General features: G+C 39.6%; 2 protein-coding genes across 2 annotated transcripts in view; one reads left to right on the forward strand and one right to left on the reverse strand.

Moving 5' to 3' along the window:
* The first annotated feature begins 3,041 nt into the window (after positions 1 to 3,041).
* Positions 3,042 to 9,698, forward strand: ttr (transthyretin (prealbumin, amyloidosis type I)). Its single transcript, XM_088918264.1, has 4 exons — positions 3,042 to 3,159; positions 6,566 to 6,708; positions 6,964 to 7,099; positions 8,003 to 9,698. Exons 1-4 carry the CDS (start codon positions 3,094 to 3,096, stop codon positions 8,108 to 8,110), a joined length of 453 nt encoding a protein of 150 aa, XP_088774390.1. The 5' UTR covers positions 3,042 to 3,093; the 3' UTR covers positions 8,111 to 9,698.
* The window catches only part of b4galt6 (beta-1,4-galactosyltransferase 6), a 37,581-nt gene continuing 22,626 nt past the window's right edge, over positions 8,194 to 23,148 (reverse strand). The window contains exons 5-9 of the mRNA XM_088918263.1: positions 23,000 to 23,116; positions 21,917 to 22,104; positions 20,275 to 20,397; positions 16,270 to 16,371; positions 8,194 to 12,802 (exon numbers count right to left, since the gene is read on the reverse strand). Of these exons, the coding sequence (XP_088774389.1) occupies positions 12,655 to 12,802; positions 16,270 to 16,371; positions 20,275 to 20,397; positions 21,917 to 22,104; positions 23,000 to 23,116 (678 nt within the window). The 3' untranslated portion in view covers positions 8,194 to 12,654. The remainder of the gene's footprint in view (positions 12,803 to 16,269; positions 16,372 to 20,274; positions 20,398 to 21,916; positions 22,105 to 22,999; positions 23,117 to 23,148) is intronic.

A 23,148-nucleotide genomic window follows, 5' to 3' on the forward strand; every position in this document is an offset into this window, starting at 1 on the left:
GGAGTTAAGTTATTCATTTAGTTCTTCTTCAGGAATTCTGACTCGTTGAGCATGTCAGTAATTCACAGACAATAACAATGTGCACAAACAGTGAATTTAATTATTTTTTGGTTGATTTTTATGACTCCTTAACCAGGGTTGGATTCCAGTCCCGGACTCCTTCTACAGCATTTGGAGTTCGAAATCTGACTGCATGGCTTTTCACCAGGTGCTGTGGTTTCCTCCCTCAGTCCAAAGCCACACTGACAAGGTTAAGAACCCTTTCTAAGCTGACTAATGGCCTCCGATGGATTGGTGTACACCACTACCTTTCTGGGTATAATTCTGCCATTCAATCTACGCCTTTTAAGAACACATTTGGATACATCAGTAAGCCTGCACTATGATAATCAAGCCTACAGAAACAAACACATGCATGAGCTTATATAGCAATACACTCGGAGAGAGCAATGTTGCAGGGATGAAAAAGGACACATTTACAACATCGCAAACATGAGCTTCTGATGCAAAATTCAGATCAAAGATGACATCAAGATTCCTGACCTGTGTATTTGGATGGATTCCAGCACTGTCATTCATCAAACAAGGAGAGACGATCAGCATAACTCAGTCTTGTCAGAGCTCAGAAGTAAAAATGTTTTTTACAAGAAAATGCTTCTTGTTTGATGTTTGATTTGGTGCAAAGAGAAATATGGATGTTAGCAGCATAGAAATGAAATGGAGACGATACTTCTCTGATGTCTTTAATTCACTTTTTCTAACTGCTATGTTGGAAATTATTTTAAGGTGTCATACATATTCAAAGTTACAAATGAAATCTGATGAGCACCAGCCACTGGGAGGCAGCAGTCTGCATTTATACAGTATTTAAAAAAGCTGTTTTGGTCTGTTCCTTCACCCTATAGTTCCTTTGTCACTGTCGGAAGCTTGAAGTCTAAACTCACAGTTACAATAAAAAGGCTTTCTTTAGAATGGTTTAATTTATATTCAGCTTGTTTAGCTTTAAATCAAACTGGTGCTTTGCTACAGTGTCCTGCAGTGAGATCTAATGCAAAATAAGGCAATCCCTGAATCAACTAGACAGGTGCCTGAGGAGATCTGGAGTGATCAGCCTACATCTGCCTGGGTGAATCTAGTGATGGCAACACTAACGCTGGCTGATTTCCTAAATGGTCAAAACCCTAGTTCACCCGTGCAGTGGGTAGGTCAGGTTTAAGACCAGAGGCAGATGATCAGGAAAGAAAGGAAACACCTTGCTGTACCAGAGGAGTTCCGGCTACACAAGCCTTAGACTATGACAACACAATGCAAATTCAAAGACAAACAATGGAGCAATAACACATGTTGACAATATCCAGTTTCTAGAGGTATTTAGTACATTTCCTGTGTGATAATCTCTGTTAATAAAAATCAGCGTTTGCCTTGCTCATGGCTACAATTTCTTATTTTTTGAATCTAGATTAGTACCAATAAAGGGCAATGCAGTGCCCAGAGGTTTGATTATAATTTTAGAATTAGAGACCCAGAATGTATGTACCGTATATATAAAGTATATACCAGTACTGGTAGAAAGTATATAATAGTATGTGCTGTATATGTAAAAAGAATTAGATAAAAAACAAATCCAAACAGAACAAAGTGACAATAATGAAGTACCTTTTGCTAGTATGAGTTGTGCCCAGTTGGAAGAAATTGTTTTCTCTCAGTCACAGAAACCAAAGCAAAGCAGATGCAGTAAGACGAACAACCCTCTCTAACCAATTCAATCATTTGCTTTGATCGGGACCAGGACAGAAAATGACCAAAGAGCAGTCAGCAGAAAATCGTCAGTAACCCTAACATAAGATGTTTGAAGATTAAGCATCAGTCTGGACCCAGTGGTCTATACATCTTATTTGCACATAGAAGATCTGGTACCTTCTGCACAAAAGGTAAGTTAGATATTGGTTGACATTTATTTAAAATTCATTAGTTAAATGTTTACGTTTTAACAGAGGAATAATAAGTGTTAGTTGAAGAGCCAAGAAAACAATTCCACACATTAATGATTCAGTGATACTATGCTGACATTTGGAGAGAGAATTGCAAAATGTAGACAAAACAGGACAGCAGAAATAGGATAGAAGTTACACATGTAATATTTTATTTCAATGAAGATTTCAGAAAGCTGCTGGCGAGACACTACATGAAACTCGACAGATGAAGGGAATTGAATGCTGTTAGAAAGATATAAATTTTAGGGTGAAATTAATAGTAGAGTTATTCACTGAATTTAAGAGATGATGATTGTGGATTGTGATTGTGGATCCAGGATTACGTTCTCTACTAAAATGCTCTGACCTCAAGACTGTCAGTTCATCATGATAGGACTGTTGTTTGAATATCATTTCAAACTAATGCATGTACTATGTACAGACCCCATTTTAGGTTAACAGAAACAGTATGTGGTGAAATTATTTCAATAATGGCAGGACAGAAGCTCAAAATAAGCATCTAGTCGTGAGTCTATGCATCTCTTTTAGTAATGGTAGCAAAGGCACAATTACAGAAGGCAGAGATAAAGCTTCATGTCACTGCAGATCAATATATTGACATATATCACTATAAGAGTAATACAGATTCTTTAACTGCTGCTAGTTAAAGATTTGGGGCAGACAGACTACAAAGAAAGAAACACCAAAAAAGAACAATTTCTGGCTTCATCAAAGAATGCCATGGAACACATCCTGAAAATAGGATATAAGCTTTAGCATTCTGCTGTTCTACATTTATGTAATACTGGTGCAGAACAGACCTGGACTGAACTTACAGTTTTCATTATTTGAAAAATGTGTATTCAAAGGCATGTTCAGAAAGACAAAGGATTATCACTAGGGGATTAACTAAAGCCAAATCTCCTTTTTATAAGTTTCTTACAAAGCACTCTTGCATAGGTTACTTATTCGCCTGTTATTTACTGAGTCAATAATCAGTGTCAGCAGGTTTCTAATCACATGGTCAGTGGAAAATGCAGACAAATATAGTGGAACATGGTATAAAAATCCACAAGGCAGTCCCAGCATTCCAGAGGAAGGATCTTGCGCCGACATCAGAATGGCCCGCACTGTCATCTTCATCTTCCTGACCGCAGCGATCTTTCTTTGCGATGCAGCGCCAGTGGTAAGTTCACTTTGCGATGATAAAGGTTTCACTTTATGGGGTTTTCAATGAGGACTAAATATTGAAAATGTATCTAGAACCATTAGTAATGCAAAGACTATACATTTATATTGAGTGGAGAGCTGTGTCAGTGTGTTGGCTGCAAAGCACCAAGTAAGCTTCTATAAGCAAGACAGTGAAGGTGAGAAGAACACTCATGATTTCAATTCAAAATACTCATTTTAGCTTTTTTTAAATATCATTGAACAACTAGGTATTAAAAACGGTATTTATTTAATCTTATAAATAACACTTCAGAACTAAAACCTAAGCACCTCATGTTTTGTTTAAAATAATACCATGTAGGCTCATTCAAATGTAATGAGAAATCGCTTCAGGTTTAGTCCAATGAAACATGGGAGCGTAGGTACTTACATGACAACAGTAACTAGGCTAAACACGAAAAAGTGTCACATATTGCACATAAAGTCCTTTGGAATATGTTAAAAAGCTAAATGCAACATTACAACACAAACTTAAAAAGCAGCCTTTCTCAAAGGAAATGCAAACTGCAAAGATGCATAAATAATATATAGTTTTTGTCATTATTTTTTTCTTTGTCATGCGGTAGAGTCAGAGCACTGCTTCACTGTGCCTGGAATCTATGGGAGCTCAGTATCATGTATTTTCCCTTGGAATTTGTGGGCTATGATGGAGCAGTTAGACACTGAACCTTTGGAATGGTCTGTGAGACAAGTTGTGTGTTACAATTCATGAGAATCCAAATGTTATATATTTTTCTGATACATGGTGTTATTTAGCAGAAGTTCAGGAGTTCAAATTCTAATGTCACACTCACACTTACACTCTGTGTATACAGTACATACATATACCGGCTGCCTATGTGCATCTTTTCTAGTGCCCCCCTTCCTCAAACTTCATCATTGTAGCTGCCTCCCTGGCTCATTCCTCATAAGTGAGGGGGGTTGTGACAGCGCTGATCTTTAGCTAGCATTGTCAACGTCAAAGTATTAAGTACATTATTCCTTTATATTTGTTGTCTGTTTTAGACACTATCAAAATTTGATCGAACTTTGTGAAACCTTTAAGTTTGCTTCAGGTTACCTGAAAATAGGATGCTACGTCATCTAATTCATTTTTTCTAAAAATTTCCTTGGCTGTACAATGTTGCAGAATTTTAATTTTTCTGTTACAGTCACCACAGTACCACTGAAGACCATACAGGAACATTTTCTTATTCAAGAGAAACAAAAGAAAAGTTTTTCAAAACTAAAGAATAGAAATGTACATTTAAACTCACTTTTTATTGTCTTATCTGTAATATTTAAATTTTTTCAGTCCAAAGGCTGTTCTTGATTTGCAAGGAATTACGTAATGTATGATTTATCACAATTGAAGAATTTTGAAAATAAAGATCACAAGAAAGTCTAATGAAAATGAAAAAGAATTAAGAATAATTAAATATGCATAGATTTGTGTTAGAAATTGTACAGTTATTACAATAGATTGGGCACTGCAGGATAGGGAGCGTTCTAGAGGTTCTGTTCTTCACTGAGACATTTATCGGGAATCTACACAGTGCCTTGAAGTGTTGGGGTTACATTATAACCAGCAGCTGTTTGTAGAAAGAAGGCACTTCGCTAGTAGGCACATTAGATGCTGCACATCAGTGAGGAGATGGAAAGATGTTTCTTTGGCATTTTTAGCAACCAGCCTTTGTTATGCTACTAAGTTTTCATTCTCTCTGGAAGCATAGGCCTCTTCAAGGTGGCCTTCCAGGCTCAGCCGAGCGGAAATCTCCCTACATGCCTTCCCTGGTTTCTTCTATCAACTACACATCACTTTCTAAACACTCAAGAGTTATTCCGACATTCCACACTTCCACTTTAGGTACAGGTAGCACTTAATACTATTCATTATTCATTACAGAACGGCACAGTGGTGCAGAGGTTAGTGTTGTGGCATCGCAGTACTGGGGCCTAACTATTGTGCCACCGTGTCACCCACCCTGGTAGTAATATATGGGACTGAAATGCATAATCTATTGGTTGTGTCAGTTTTCAGTAGGACTGGGATCTTTGGATTGGTCTCTGGTCAGAAGATGATGAATACTATATAATGTATTGTGATAAGTTTAACATCAACAGCTTATGGGGTACATACATGCTGTTGTTCACATGTTGTCAAAGAGTGAACAGATGGGTTTATGAATTAAATAGCATTCTGCTTTGGAAAAACAATATACTGAGCTTGAGTCATACAAATTCCTAAAAATGCCAAGTGCTCAGTGTTTGGTTTTTAGTAGCGTTAAAATCGCTCAAATTAATTAAAAATCTGCATGAGTAGTCATTGAAAATGACTCAATTCTTTATTTATACAAGAATGATGAAAGAAAACTTGTCCTGCCTAAGTAATGATCATCTCCTAGGGGCTATTGGCATGACTGGAATGCGATCTGTCTGTGCGAGAAGTTGTTCGGGGAGTATGTGATTCCACAGTTAGCAGACTAGCACTGAGAAGCCAGTCTCAGATCTCCATCATGAGATGCAGGACATTTGCTAGAAATCAGAGAGTCACCACACTGACCCACAACCATCATATCTGGCTGATCCGTGTATGTAAACACTTTCACACTGTAACAAAACCAGAAATTCCAGGAGGAAACAACCTGCACGACAGCACTGCTGCTTGCCGTCTACAAGGAAACAATCTGCGTGCTCCAAGACTGTCCTGGGTTATTAACGGACAAAATCTCCTGTCATCTGTGGGCCACTGTGGATCTGAGGAGTTGATGGAGAGTGGTGGAGTGTTTTTATCACCACTGCACTTGACAAGGCTTGACAGAAGATAGCGTTGAAAGATGTCATGGTGTTATCCTGACGTTTGCATTGTTCTGCTATTATTGTTCAAGCAACGGGTGGAGGAAAGGAATCTGTTTCTGGTGACTGAGAGATATCTTACTGCTCAGAGATGCATTGACAAAGTCCCTGAGCCGTCAGCCAGCTGGGCAGTGCGAGGATCCACAGAGCTGGCATTCGAATGATGTGACTTCAGGAAAAGAGCAACAAGGTGTGGTAGCCAGCTTCAGTTCCTACCAGCCCAGCCGATTCCAGCAGGAAATCTGTGAGACCCACTTGAAAAACCCATCAACAGGAGACAACCACAACCAGCCAGCCTGTCAGGATCTGCCCTGAACGAGTGCGGTCTTGAAGACGATCTGCTCTATGCATCAATACTGCTAGGACAGTGTTAATGCTCAGGGTGGTCACATCAACTATGTAATGTGTAATCATGATCTTCTGATCTTTAGTTTTGTTAATGTTTACTGTGATTTTGATAGCTGTTTACAATATTTCAATAAATCTGTTAGACATGACTATTGGGAGATATTTCTTTTGTATTCTAGGACCAGGGTGACCACAGTGCCAACGACAAGTGTCCACTAATGGTTAAAATTCTTGATGCAGTCAGAGGAATGCCAGCTGCCGCAGTAAAGCTAAAAGTCTCCAGGCAAGCAGAGGACAAGACTTGGAAGGAGGTTGCTACTGGGTAAGTTGTGTATAACAACAACATATCAAACCAAAGTTTTTAATGAGCTCATTTTGTTCTCAGTGCATTTTGCAATGTGTCTCTACCTGGCTGCTAAGCAAATTTCCCATCTGGGACAATACAGTAAGGTTAAGTAAAAAGACACTGCTCATTGATATAGAAAGTGCTTAGTCCCAAATCTCTAAAAAATGTCGTTATATTTAGTGTGAAAAGCATGTCAACTTCAAGTCGCGATCCAGCTCTCTTTACATGCAGAGTTACAGATGCAAAGGGAGAGGTCCATGATTTAATCGGAGAAGCTGACTTTTCTGCTGGAGTTTACAAGGTGGAGTTTGACACCAAATCCTACTGGAAAGCTGAAGGCCGGATCCCTTTCCACGAGGTGGCAGATGTAAGTGACATGTAACAGATGAGACTGAACACTCCTAACCACTTCCACCAGCTCACTTCCTTAACAAACGTGGAAAGCACGGGGAAAGCCGTGGCAAATCCACTGCTAAAGACATCAGAGAGGAGGCCCTAATGTGATATTTTCACAAGACACAAACGCAGGCAAACAGCAAAATATCTAGCATATTTCTGAAATTGTTTTTTAAATATTAATGTGAATATTCTTAGTAGTTCCAGCCATTTGCTATCTTCTGCCTCGGATTTTACACATACTGCACACAGGTTTGATTTGGGCTTGGGTGCACCATCACATTTATGCATCTGCAGCTGAGGAAAGGGTCACTACAGGGACTAAATCCTTAAGAGCAAGTCCAGACACAGAAGAGCAGGTTAACACATGACCATCCAAAATGGGCACCGTTCAAGCCATCTCTGCCGCTGACAAAAGATCCCGATATCCAAGATCTGACCATCCCCAAACCGAAGCCCGATCACTGCAGAATAGTCTGCGTGATGAAGTGCAGGTGCCTCTTTGGCTTGGAAACCTCTGAGGGGTTTGCCTGCGACCGTGGATTAGAAATGACAGCTGGCCCAGCCTATCCTCGACTTGCTACACAATCAGTGACTCCTGTAACTTCCTGGAAATCCTGTAGTTGTCACCGAGACCTGCAGATTCCTCCTGTCAGCGCTACCCCACCTGCAATTGTATGCGACACTCTGCGAGTAAAAAAAAAACGAACGACTCCCAACACCATTCACTGGGCTGATTTGCCCATTCCCATGCCAGTATAAGAGCCAGACCCAGAAGCAAAGCTGACTTTGATGAGTAACGTTTCTCACACGCAAACATTTGCCACACCCTTGACGTGCCTGTGGACATTATGCCTGTATGTTCTGTTTTCAGGTGGTGTTTGAAGCCAATACTGATGGTCACCGCCACTACACTCTCGCTCTTCTCCTGAGCCCCTTCTCTTATACAACTACTGCTGTCATCACTAAGGCACACGAATAAAACTGCTTCTTTCACACGAACTCATGTCAACGCTTAAAAGAACCACACCATCATATCACAGATTCACCTATACAGGAAGGTGTGAAGGTGCCACTTTTTTTCAGCATTTATTAACATAAGAAAAACAATCATACACGTATGTATTCCCCCTCTCCCCCCCACATATACCAATAGAGAGGTGATAATGACCTTTGCCAGAAACACCAGCACAAAAATAAATCAGCCAGCTCATACAATGGAATAGAATTTTCATTGCTTTGCTATCATTTATGCATTTATTTTCATAAAAGACATTAATGATAAAAATATACAAATATTATATAAACAAATAAGATGAATAGTCCACAGGGAAATTTATTTGCAGAGGTGTTACTCCACTGTTTCAAAGCAAGCCATTACAAAGTGTAATTATGCAGTTTCAAAAAGGTAAATCTTCACAGGAACAGAGCAGCGAGACATTTAAACTGGCCTAAAGACAGATATCCCTCTTTCACATACAGATATGTCAGGTTTATGCTTGATTGTATTGTTTAAATGACAGTTACACATGACCAATTTAACAACACCCAAAAGGCCATTATGTTGCTTGGAAGCAAATTTAAAATGTCCATAAAACAGAAGTTCATTTGCCCCTATAAAAAGAGTTAAAAATGCCTGCTGGCATTTTATTGCAGAATACATTGCATCTCCATTTCCAATGTTTTAATATGTTTTTAAAAAAAGGGCCAGTCCAACCGTGCAATGGGAATTGAGATCATCAATGAAACAGAGCAGAAATACAATGCACGGAAAAAAAGGTCAATTACATCACAACAAATGAACATGTTCTCCCAGATTTACAAAGAACTTGCTACAATGGCTGCTTATATTATTCCGGCCAAAATATGTATGGTCTCCAAGAGGATTTCAAGCCAAGTGCTGCATGAAACATTCGAAGTTGAGAGTATTTACTTTTTTGAAGGGTGTGAAACTGAGATTACAATGGCCATCAGTTGAAAACTCTTTAATCCTCACTGCATATAACCTCAGTAAGCAAATTTAAGACTAAAGATGTAAACACTGGAGATTGTACAGTGCACATTGTCAAAAGGCTTCACTATGGCAGAATGAAACAGCTCAGTTTTACTGCAAATGTGTTTCCCATGAACCCTGGAACACCATTTTCTCTCTTCTTGACACAGCTTTCAAATACTCAGAACTGTTAGAGCAGGGCTCCATTAAAACAAATCTAAAAAAAAAATGTGTGCACTCGAATTTCAATATAGAACAATCCAAGCCATAGATCACAGCCAAGTATGTAAAAATAGATATATTTTTAACAGTACAGTAGGAAATAAAACACCAAATAAACCCCGCAAGGCACAGATACATGAATACTGCAAAATTGAATACTCTATATTACAAAGGACCTTGAACGGTGAATATAAGATTTCTGTAAATAGGGATAATTAAGCACAAATTGTGTGGTTATGTTAAGAGCTTGGGGTATATACAGGTATGTTAAAATTGTTATGCCAATCAGGAATCATAACTAACCTCTATACCTTAGTTATGTTATGAGCAAGTAAACTCCAGGAGCTATGCAATGTTGCAAATGTTTGTTTAATTGAATTTCTAAAGATCAGTTTGCTTAAAATGTGTTTTCGGTTTTGCACTTGCATGGTTTCCAGAATACAATATCGAACTCAATCAATACTTGATGTTTCAAAACGTGCTGTTGGAAGATTTCCAATTGCCAAATACTTTAGAATACTTGGTTCAGCAGGTGTTTAAAGTCATTCCCTTATTGTACCTAAACTAACATTTCAGTGTACTCTGTCCTTAACAGATCATTTACAAGCAACTACAGAGTTTCTCAGAGAATACTGTACGAACCACAGCAGAAACTGCTAGAAATGCAATCAAACTGCTTAGATCTTGCTCCTTCCTTGTAACATGCAGAAAACCCTCACTTTTGAGCTAATGAGAGCCACTTGGATATTTTCTATGTACCAATTGCATGCTCCTTCAGCTTTGAAACAAATTGTTTATAAATAAATTAAGAAAAAAATTACTTTGGCTCAGCTGCCTGCCTAGAATGTCATTCTCCCAATATCTACCTCACTGATACAGGCATTGACATTACTGGTTTGGTACACTTTGTCCACGTAATATTATGTTAGGGCACTGTGCAAATGCGGTTCTGCTAGAAATTTCAAAAAGCACCAACTGATTAATAAAGAGCGTTAATTATTTATGAAAACTAAATAGCAAAAAACGATCCATTTTTTTAAATCTGAAAACAAAAGGCTGCAATAAATACAAAAATAAAACCATTTACACTTTTTTTTTGCCATTGCGAGTAGTGCTCAAAACCTTAATATTATAAAGTTCTCACGGCCCAGATTTATTCTACGTGCCATTCAAGGACAGACTGAGTGTCCTCTCATTCTGGCTCATCTTGAAAGTCTTAACAGCTTAAAGCAGAAATGTAGACTCAAGTCATACTCAAATCTACAATCCAACCTGTGAAGTTTTTTTGTAAGAAACATTCTGGCATATAGCAGCGCTGGAACAATAATGCTAAGGACACCGGTCCTCCAGCACTCTGTGACTAACCACCATGCTTTCATTGTACAAGTCATCCTACATTTACTTTACAGTGCACTTCAAAAACAGATTGAAATCAGTATATGCAACAAAAAGGCAAAATTAACACAAAATGATATAGAAACATTAAACAAAAGTAAAATAAATTAAGGCATGCAGAAAACGTTGTCAACCTTAAGTCAAAACCTCTGCTTACATTGATATTGTTGGCCTTCCCCATATAGAAGACCACTCAAACGGAACTTGCACAGGATACCTAGTAAGGCTGTAAGAAATTCGTGATTTTTTTGGTCCAAAACATTGGGGGGGTGGGCACAGGTTGTTTTTTTTGCTGTTTTTGGCACAGTCAAAAAGATACAGACAAGTACACAAAGAGACGAAGGGTATATCTGTGTGAGACTGAAGTCCTGCCTCACTGGTTTGTCAAGTCAGCGTTTGAAATGTTTGAGAGGTGTGGAGAACTGGCAACTCGCAGTCATAACCAAGCACGCACAACAGTCGCGCCCGCAAAACGGCAGCAAAAGGGTCATTTTCGAAATTCCACCATAACGGCAGGACTTGCAAAAAGTCGGAACTATGAACTCAATCCACAGTCGAGCCAGACGGCCCTTGCTTTCCTCATTCACGAAGCATAATGTACTAGTAAAACACAGACTCAAAGTCCACACTGTACTGGAAAAAGCCCTGTACACTAGTTTGCGAGACCCTCACTAATATTTGCTTCTCCCAGCACAATAAACACCAGGTAAAAATGCAGAGAGGGAAGGTATTTTCTTGATTTTAAACAATATTGCGCTGCCGCTCAGAATCAGTTTACCATCTAGAAATTAAGAGCAATTTTGGCAATTATTTTGCAGGTCTTAGGAACATGCCTCTCACATTGCTGATGTTTAAAAAATAGTACTTTCTGCACATTCATTGAATGAGTGTTTTAGAATACAACGCAATGCCTGAGCATATAATACCCCTGGTGACTATTCTCTAGTGTAGTATGGACTACATTCTGTTGCTCCTTTGACATTTTGCTAAACTATTTTTGTTGGATTCATTTAATGTCTTTCATCATTAAGTGTCCTTAATTACCACGTGTAAAAACAAGGCAAAATGAAAAAAGATCATCACTGAATAGTTAAGAAATAAGGCCGTGCCAATCTTCTACTATCAAAACATACATTTTTACCTCCGTTTTTGTTCTAAAACGGTTTCCCCAACAAATTCTTGGCCTGTGATTCTCTTACAGCCCCAGTTATTCAATAATGTGAAAAGGTTATAGCTGCCAAAAAAAGATGCATTGGAATATGCTTAATAATTTGCTAAATTCTTTTAAAAAGGCCTGTATTTACACATGTTCTCTTCATGCAAATGGTCTCTACAGTACACTATACAGCCAGAGGAATGGAAAATCCTTACATATGAACAGGAGTGCTACTAAAAAGTAAAAATCCCCAAAAAACAAAACAATTACAACACGTAATGCAAATTTACATCACATATACAATCACCTGCACTTTTTTTTTCTTAAGGAAACAAATTTTTTGCTGCAAATAAAAAAAAAAAGTGATATGTAAAAACAATAAATGTTAGGACAAAGTTCTCTATTGGCTCCTAATGTAACATTAACTTGTTTACTTTAGTGGCTTTTCATTTGAACAAATATGGTGATACAAAGCCTACAGTTTTCTTTAAGGCTATGCAGTAAATGTCTTATTTGCTGATGCTGGCATCCTTCCTTTTATAGTGTGACGTGAGTTTATTAGCAAAAGCCAGCACAGACACTTAACATGCAATGACACACACGGAATTGTTCGATTACACAGGCCCTAAATCCGCTCATAAAACCTTCACAAAATAAATTGGCAATGTTACACCATGCTCCAAATACTGCGCGGACATGGGTTTCCACCCGCGATCTTCATCTGTCCAGGAGTGCGTTCCCGCTCGAAGCTGATGACGCTTCAGTAGTCCCCAACAGGAGCGAGTTCCGGAGTGAGGTTCACAGTTATATTTTTATACAATTTACTCAAAGTGATTTCTGGGGTGTAGTTCAAGTTATTCAGACCATCCAGGTGCTGCCGTTCTTTGGAGTACCTTAATAACTTGTACCTGCAGGATTAAAAACAAAACAAAATTCAAACTGTGTTCAGATAAAATGGCTGATGTTCTCAAAAGCGGTTCGTAATGTGTTTACAGACTCCAAACGTTTCTCACACCTTACTGCTAAATCAGGAAAACACCTGGAGTTGTACACGTTGATGCTCTGAAATACTGGCAGTAACAGCAGAAGCTGCGATATCGCCAAGGTGGGATGATTTAAGAACTGGCCGAGATTTATTTGAAATGTACACGAGTCTTTCCAAGAAAATTCAATTCACGTTCTTTTGTAGACCTCCTTGTCTTCAGAGTGGTCGATTTTTCTTGGCACTTGAACCCATGTCATATTCCTGCCATGATGCTGAACCCTAAAATCACTTTACACCCGTTATCCCTTGTTTGACATTTCATATTGATCAGACCCCTCCACTTCATGTCATGGATTCGGTTTTAGAAAAAAAAAAACAGATGTAATGTTCCCAAAACAAAAGCATTCTTAAAGTATATCTAAGCAATGAAAGAGCATTTTAGAATGGCACATATAGCAAACATCGTTTTCATGATTCTCAAGTGGAAACATCTTTAATTTGAAATATTTATGATATGTGATATGGTGAAACCTCCAGCTTGTGGAATCCAACTTTCAGACCATAAACCAAGCAAACAAAAGTTTACATATTTTAATGATAATACTGGGCAGACATTTGGAATAGAAAACATCAGAAAAAAGAATGGTGGTTCAAATTCAAATAATGGCAATTAAAACACATTTAAACATGTTAAACTCTGAATTATTTCATATCTTCCAGTCATCACTTGGAAAATAAATTCTTAGCTTGTGGAACTTGGTATTCAGCATAACATACTTAAGTATGAAGTCCTACAAAATTACTTTGCAAAATGAAGCTATTAATTATATCAAGAATACACTGTTCAGTGTATTAAGGTGTACGAGTTATATGCAGTATATGCTCTGATGCTTACTCAGAACAATCAGACTTGTAAGGTATATTTGTCTTTCCAATGTTTTCTTATACGTATGTTTTCCTGCTCTATTCTTATATCATCATTATTTCAAAAACTATTCTTGTTGGGCAGCACAGTGCTGCAGTAGTTAGCATTACGGTCTCACGGCTGGTCTAACTGGGGCCCTGGGTTCAGTTCCACACCTGGGCTGCTACTGGTGTGGAGTTTGTATGCTCTCCCCAACTCTGTGTGGGTTTCATCTAGGTGCTCTTATTCCCTCCCACAATCCAAAGACAAATGGGTAGGTTAATCAGCTTTAGAGAAAACTGGCTCTGGTCTGAGTGTGTCTGTGTGCTCTACAATGGACTGTTGGCCAGTCCTGGGCGTGTCCTGCCTTTCTCCTGTTGCTTCCCAGGATAGGCTCCAGCTCCCCTGTGACCCTGAACTGGATGAAAAGGATAAAACTGGATGGATGGATCTATTCCTCTGTTAAAGCTTAATATCTGTCCATTGGGTCGACTTCTTATAATCACTAAATGCTGAACACATATGACTCATTTAGCCACGTCCTTTGTCACCCAGGAATCCCTGTTCCTATCCTAGGATATTTAGCCCAGATATATTCTTCTCTCAAGATGTCACCACACTTGTATTTGCTGGTAGCGTAGAGAACCAACAAAATGTCACAAGGTACATGGACATTCGAATGGTGTGGCCCAATTCCATGAAAACGTCCTATTCTGCAAAGAGACTGGGATAACTGATGACGATATTGGTAACGGTTTCCTGAGCACAGCAAACACTGTCTCTTCAGGTTCTAAATACTTTGATGTCTGGAAGTTAAAATGAATAAGTGATTAACTGGACCAATTTACCCATTCTCTCCTTAAATTGTTGAACTAGAGGAAGGATGACTAAACATTGGCCCTGATGAACCCCAGATATTCCTCCAGGTCACCCCTGAATCACCTGTTATATAAAGATTAGAAACACTTGCTTAAGCAACTGATCAATCCAAAAAAAATGTTTCAATGCAGGAAACCCCAGGCCTTGAGGGCTGAAGGTGAAGGATATACTGGTTTTTGTTCCTAATGATCTCCGAATTACTTCATTGAACACACCACCTGCTCGATTAATTACAGTTCAACTGTTCAAGACCTTTAGAAACTGACGATTTAAAGGCTTCCAATAAAACCTGCAGGACTAGCTCTCCCCAGCACCAGGGCTTGAGACCCCTTGAGACCCCTGAGACCGACATGCTAAAACAACACAGCAAAGCACGTAACAGAACACGTTTCTCCACCAACATGTTCCTTAATGACCTGATAAACCATTCTACAATTTAATAAGTATGAACTTCTCTAAAAACAAAAACAGTTCTCTATAGTTAAATGACCATTAAACATCTACCAGTACTATAATTCCCAAATAAAAGTAACTGTACTATTATTTCCTCCTAATATTATCCTAAAATGTTCTTAATATCTTAACTGGTAAATGAAGATAGGTTCTTTCCAGAAACTATATTGCATTTCACGTTGATTACAATATATTTCATATTTTCCATCAGAAGAATGTAGTTCATGACATATAATAAATAATGATAATGATGATGATAATAATAATGAAATACTGGGCCTCACATTGCTCTTACAAAAGTCAATCCTGTTTCATTTTGAATTTATTCATACTATATATTCAACATATACAAGGTCAAAGGTTTTCAGTGTTTCATAATGTTTTTCTGTCTCTTTTATGTTGCTTTTCATTGACAAAGCTTATCTGGTTTCTTTAGGTATAAGTGAACATCATTGAGATGAAACAATTATTAGATGCTGTCAATTTCTTTCTAAAGTTGATCTACAGGCCTCTTCTTTCTTAGTGTGCGCAACTCAGCCCCTGGGCATCAGCAGTACATCCTCCCACACTGCTTATCTGGCATTTTCTGTTTCACTTCCCTGTCACAATTGCTCGCCTTTGGACCCTAGATTCAAGCTGTAATAGACAATGTAAACTGCCAAGTCCGGTCCTACTATGGTCTCTCATCACTAAGTGGTTTCTTCTTCTACGTATTATCACCCTCTTCTCTCATCTTTTGACGATCACCTGTTTACACCTGGTCTGGGTTCTCCCACTTCTTGTGCCTCCTAAATCTCCCCCCACAGTCCTCTGCTGCGACACTGGCTACCTCCAGGACTGCATCGTCTCCAACCACCGACTGCCAGCCAGCTATTCAAAGCAAGCCTGCATATCCTACATTATGCCATCAACACTGGACATACGCTTGACAATAGCCATTACCATTTAGCATTACTTGGCAAAGTAAAGAACAGTAGGTTCTAGCAGAACAGCAGAATAACTAAAAAAATGTTAGTTTTCAATTTTTTTCTGTTACTATTAAATAGCTGAAGTCAAACCAAAAGGGAACCGGGAACATGCACTAGATCTCGACTACAGAAGGCGTGGGACTCAGCAACAACTCGGCATTACATATCTGAAAATCCGATACTGACCTCCCCAAGAACTGTACTTCTCCTCGATGATGATGTGGAATTGATTTGTATTTTCCTAAGTCTCCCTCAGGCCTCGTCACGTTGAGTCCTGCATATTGCACTCTGGAACAGAAGGTGTTACGATTGAAATTGGGGAACATTTACACATAAAAGTTAGGAAAATCTGGTCCGTAGTCATTTATTTACATTTCTTTGCATACAATAGTTTTGTCACTGCTGATTTAAATTGAACACACAATTGTTTTCTGAATTGCATTTCAGAATGCAATTTCATTCCTTTTGACATATAGGAATATACAATATATATGCAATATATTCCTTAGCAATCCTGTGACATCAATGTACTTCTCCTTAATTTACCAATTTTTTTCCAAAAAATGTTACCGAAGTCCTCCTTTTACAAGTAACTTGTTTCACATTAGATACCACTTGTGTTAAAATGGAATTTATAATGAAAGTTTGGGAGGAGGGATGACCGCAGTCAGGTGCAACTGGTCTCAGCTGTCCTAAATCACAGTCCTTCCTGTCATGCTCACGTTGAAAGAGCTATAAATGGTATATGCAAGCCCCTTCCCTCCTTCGTATTTGCTTTCCTACATCCCTCCTCTACTCCATCTCCGCTTCCTCGCTCTGAATGGAGTCTCAGCCTCCTCGCCCTCAGACCTTTTAGGGAGAAAACCACACCACACCACTGGCTCCTCAGACAAGCAGACACCACATATCTGACCCTGCAGCTCCTCTTGTACTGAGCAGGATTACCGTGGCAACAGCACAGCATCAGTAGGGTAGAACTCACCTGTCTCATGACCGTCTAAACCCAGCTCAGCCGAGCAGGTTAAACCAAGTTTATTATGACGAAAGAGCTCAAACACACTTTGTGGGTGTTATTATTCCTAGTGCAGTGCCTTGTGCCTCAGTGAAGTCGGATGAAGGAGGCACGAGTGCCCCTCACAGCAGTAACCACATTGTAATCAGAACCTGAATCTGTCACTGGGAAACCCGACTCAACATCACATCAGCTCAGCTGTCAAAGAGCGTGCACCTGATGGACAATGACTGCACAGAGATTCCTGCTGGTATTTCCTCGATTCCTCCCAGCAAAGCACATCAGCCCATTCAATCTGATTCCAAAGGTTTGTACGAGTGAATCATTTACTGTCAAGCCTGGAAAAGTGAGGGGAACATCATGCTTCAGACAGGAGGGGAAGCACAGCAGTCTCTTTCACATAGACACTACAGAAGCATAGTCTCTGAGCTCTTCTGATCGCTTTCGAAGTGACTGCAAAGTCGCACAGTTCAGATGAGACAGATTTCAGCCCCCATTCGCAAAAAGAAAACAGAACCGATAGCAACACTTTACTGCAATCTCTGGCATGGAGGTCTAGGACCCCCTGTAATAAAGTCATTAAAACTGGGGAGAGTGAAAATCTGGGACAAGCCAGCCGCTGAAAGGCTCAGCTGTTGCTTCTGTCAGACTAGAGCAGAAAGTGGACAGGAGTCCATGTCAGCTGGCTGGTGTACAGACAACAGTGGCAGAGGCCAAAAGAAAGAAAACAAACAGAAGGCAGACTGACTGTTCAGACGGCCAAGGCTAAAGGTCTCCTGACCTGAAATAAACTCCCCATCAAATCTCTCCATTTCACAGCGAGCAGCAACAAAGTCTTTAAGAAGCAGGCACTGGAAGAGGACATGAGCTGCCTCTTGTCGTTACTGAGCATCACGAAAATGCACTGCTTATATACATATAATAGTTATATAAATATTATACTAATATTATACTATAATAATAAACTATAAGTTCTTATTATTATTAATAATAAAACTGAAAAAATATCAGGAAAATGTCCATCTTCCTTGTATCAGGTGCATGGGACTTTATTGGATATATCACAGAGTACTGTGAAATTCACAAAATGGAAGCATTTTTTGGAAGCTGCAGATCTCAGGCACATCAGGTAGAACTCAAAATACTGCCACCACTTGAGTCTTACACACCGCTGCTATCAACATGCTGGTGAACATTATAGCTGCTACAATGTTACTGTCTCCAAGAATCATGATGTCATTTGTATGTCATTTTCAATGTCAATGTTATGTCACCTGTTGTGTCATTTGTCGTGTGAGGAAAACACACAAGTTAAGCATTTCATTGCACTCAGGTACATATGACAAACTTGAAGCTGTTAATGCAGTCACATGGGATTCTGTCCAGAATAAGGACAAGAGCTCATTTACTGCTTTCTGGGCTCTTGGGTGTCACAAATCATCCCAACTCTTCTCTCGCGAGTCAGACAAGCCCTCACTGGGCCTCTCTCAGGGAACCTCTGCACTGCAGCCTGGAAGCTAGCGGGCACAACGGAAATAACAATTCTGAATCCGCCATTAAAAACAAAGACGCGCTTTTATTTCACCCAGAGGGTCCTCCAGAGTTCAAAATGTCCAAAAGCCCATGAAAAACCATGACTACTGAAATCCATCCCAAAATAGTTAAAAACTGAGCCATGTAATAAAACAATCTACAGTCTGCAGGGTTTTTAATAAGCAGCCAGCAGCTCCGTCACCCTGCAGCTCTGGTCTGCCTTAATACATCTCAGAAATTTCTGACTTTTCCAACCAATGAGTTCTTAAAAGCAACAACGAGCGCATAATCGTGCAGGTCTCCTTCATGCTCACTCCCGCCAACCAGGAGGGACTATACAAAACCCTGATGAATCACTCAACAGGCCTGACGCTTCCAGCGGCGATGCCAACTCACACCACCTGTCTGTTCAGCGATGAAGGCTGGGGAGCAGTGCACAGCGCAGGCAACGACACAAGCACATGGTGCTGCTTCCAGCGGGATCACAGATCCGGGCAGCTGATACCGGACTTATGTTTGTCCAAATCCGAAAAGTAGAACATTTCGCTAAGCCTTAACTTGAATTTGAAACATGCAGTTGGCAACAAAATCGCCCCCAAAACGGTGGCCCTGGGAATCTCTTATGAGACAACACATCAGTAAAAACAAGTAACCTATGGAAAAACATACAAAGCATCTGGGTTCAAAAGCTTTTTCGTTGTCTCTGCATCTTCACAGAAGATGTACTTCTATATACTGTTCCAGTATTTTTTGGATACCACTGCTATATCACCTTCCAGTCCACGGCCATCTAACTTGAAATGATATATGTCTCGTTGGCCTGGAGTGCGCAAACATCTCCTTTCCCCAGTAAGCTCCCTTGCCAAATGCTGATATTCACTCCATACAGTATGTCTTGCATGATGATATGTAGCACTGTCACCTAATGGCATTCTCAGCTGTTCTGCTGCTGTTTAACAACTTCTTGATTTATGGAACAGTCCCACATTGTTGCACCCGCACATCACTGTACTAGCTCTAATTTTTCCCTGTAGGTGAGACCTAAGCTTTGGTGCATTCCCAGAGTCTTGATTTTGATAGTAAACACGCGGCACAAGGCATCAGTCCGGCAGCAGAGTTTGGTCAATTTTGGAAAGCTCGGCAAAGGAGGAGGAAATATTCTGTAAATCTAAAAGTTGAAAACATCCAAAATTCACAATTTTAAAAGCAATACATTCCCCAGCTTTGTTACCACCTTCCCTAACTAATGGAGTGGATAGCTCTGCTGCCTGATAATTATTTAACAACTGCTTACTAATTGGTAAGAATAATAATACAATAACGACATGTGAAAATAAAATCACAACAAGTATTAAGGAAAATGCTGTGAATTCTGCTTTCATTACTAGAACAGAATTTTGCAAATGTAATTCTTGGATCACTACAGTTTTACATTTTTACTTTAATCTGACACACGATAAATGATTTAATAAATGATCTGTAAGATCTCTGCCTGGAACTGCACTCATGAGTTCAAACACTTTGCTACATTCTGTTCCAGCACTGTTCACTTTGAAGAGGGTGTCAATACTATGTGTATTGGTGTGTTTGCATACACTACGGATAAGGGATAAGGGACCTCTTCAGAGACACTGCTGATGACTCACCTGTTCCAAAGATCATCGTCCTCTCCACCCCAGCCCCAGAAAGCATTCGGAAATCCATTGATCTTCTGGAACTGCTCCACGGTCAGCCCACTCACCCCTCCAAAGAACTCGCTGTAGGGAAGACTGGGAAGGAAACAGCGACACTTAGGCACACTGATGGAACTTCTTAAACAAACGGGCAGAAGAATGAGGTGTTGGAATAATTAAGTAAATGGATAAACTGTATACTAGATAACTTACCTTACACATCAAATAATTTATGCACTTTTGGAAATAATTAAAAGAAATAATAAGAATGCAGCACCTTACCATATCGGTGAAGCACTAGGCAACAGAGAACAATGCTGAGCGTGTGGCTACTTCAGAAAACAAAATTCACCGCTTTATTCAACACACTTCCAGTATATTACTACACTAAACAATCCAAAACACTGACGGACACTTCACATACACTGGCTTCATTTGGAGGGGTCTCGCTGGGATTATAGACACAAAGCACAAGCAGAAGTGGGGACTATTGCCCAGGATATATCCAGCAAGGAGGGCTGTGTCATTGTCAATTACAATGACAAAGGCAAGTTATTTTAACTGGCATCTGTCAGAGATAAAATCTCCTCAAATTTACCTCCTGTGTTAATAACAGTTAATAACGCAAGCCCCACTATGTCTGGCTATATCCTGTGTAACCTACTATGACGCTTATCCTCAGGGTCATGAGCTGCATGTTGGAAAGAACTGGGAGAACAGATTAAGAGCAACCAAACCAACTCATTTTCTCAAGACAGAACATATCAGGCACAGCAGTGCATATCAAGCGGATATGTCGCAGCTCCAGAGAGCCCCACAACATCTTCTCAGGCTCAAGCTGACCCTTTTTGGGTCCCACAGGCTGAAGCTTGTACTGCTTCACCCGGGCAAGCATGTTATCAGGCCTTCCAATGAGTCTATCTTCATATGGCAGGCTCGGCAACCTTTTAACGTGATATGGAACAAACATTTCAGTCCAAATGATTACAAAGTCAAGCAGTGCCAGCTTAGGTCTGAAAAAAGCGAGGGAATGAAAACAAAACAGAATTAGAACAGAGGAGGAAAGTGAACAAGTTGGACTAGAAACAATATCCAGAATACGGATCAAGGTTGTTATATATTTTTGAGAATATCACTGAATGTCTTCACATCCCAAGCAAACATGACAAACATTATGTTTCTAAAAAGCCCAGTCAAATTAGCACTTAAAAGTACACTTCAAATATGAGTGTACAAGCTGAAATAGTAGTGTTCCGCTTTTATTTGCAAACGAGAAGGCCCGTTTTATTTTAGGATAAAAAAAGCATGAGAAAGCAGTGAAACTTACTACACCGCCCTAACCTCAGGCTGAAGTGAAACAGCCAAACGTCTTTCCAAAATAACTAGCACATCACCGCTTGGAAAATACATCTGCTGTCTGATTCAAGTTGTTGAAAACAAGCTGAAACGTTTGGAGATTTTAGTGAGTAAATGAAAGAGCTAACCGTTTCGTTCGGGAATTTGAGTCAAGGGGACAGCACGCGAGACTAGAACCTGGTTTTAAAAGAAGCAGGAAACGGTCATAAAAGCTAGGAACTGCTCGATAAAAACGAATAAAAAAAAAAGAGCCACTTACATATACATATACTTGTCGAGTTTAGCAGCAAAGTGCCGGGGCATTTGTCCACAGCCATAGTAATTCCGATCGTTCTCTGGGATGTGGTCCACGTCGTGGAAGATGAGACAGTCCCAGTCTAGGTCCTTCATGGCCTCCTTGAACCCGACGTTGAACAGCATGGCACGGTTAAAGGGCTGGGTGCCAGTCTAGCGGAGCAGGTACAGGTCATTAGCCAAGAGTGACGCACGAAGAACGGAGCAAACCTTCCCTTCAGACCTCAGTGTATATTATTACTAGCTAGAATGCCATGCATTAGAAGTATCATTTCATGCGTTTCCTAAGGTAAACAGGAAAAAAAAATCTAAGTTCTGTCATTTTTAAGAAGCTGAATCCAAACGTACAGTATATCCTCGATTTAACGGACTAATTGGGGGGGAGGGGTGTCTGACACTGCTGAATGTCCGTTAAATCGCGTCTTTATGAAACCAAAAGTCCGAAAAATATATTTTTTGAAGTACAAAGCCACCCGTATTTACGTGAAAAACGACCAATTTCGCTATACATTAAATAATAATACATAATAATAAATATTAAACATAATAATAAATTACCTACCCTATTTTAACAAGAAAAAAAAAACTGAACATCCGACATATCAACCAGACTTTTATGCGGAAGTACCGACATATCAACTGGAAAATAACGGGGAAGTACCGACATATGAACCGTAGAACTTTGTCCCTTAAATCCGAAATCCATTGAATCAGGATCCGTTAAATCGAGGATTTACTGTAGTGGGGATTTTGTTTCGTGTCCCAAATGCTTTCGAAGCCCCCCTTTGAAACCATTAAGTAGTTAAAAAGCTCTGAACAAAATGTGCGGGAAAAATAAGGAAATAGTGACATTTCTAAAACTGACCACTAGATGTCAATGACTGCACATAAGATGAATTTCAACAAAACTGCAAAGATGCTGCACAGTAGCCTTTTTTTAAACCTGTATTTTGGTTCACCTTATAAACAATCATAAAACACTGCAGAGAAATTTAGTTCCGGGGCTTGATTTTTCCAGTAACAGCTCTCAAAATGAGAACAGTCTCACCTGCTCAATTACATAGATGGCAAACTGCAGGCGCTGTCGCTGGAGCATGGGAATCAGGTGTCGAAACAATATGGGGAGGTGTTCATGGCGGTTTCGGAAAGGAATGAGGACTGCCACCTGGAAAAAGCAATTGTACAGACTGGTTACGA

Source organism: Atractosteus spatula, chromosome 6 (genome assembly GCF_055471065.1).
Source record: "Atractosteus spatula isolate fAtrSpa1 chromosome 6, fAtrSpa1.hap1, whole genome shotgun sequence".
Classification (NCBI taxonomy): domain Eukaryota; kingdom Metazoa; phylum Chordata; class Actinopteri; order Semionotiformes; family Lepisosteidae; genus Atractosteus; species Atractosteus spatula.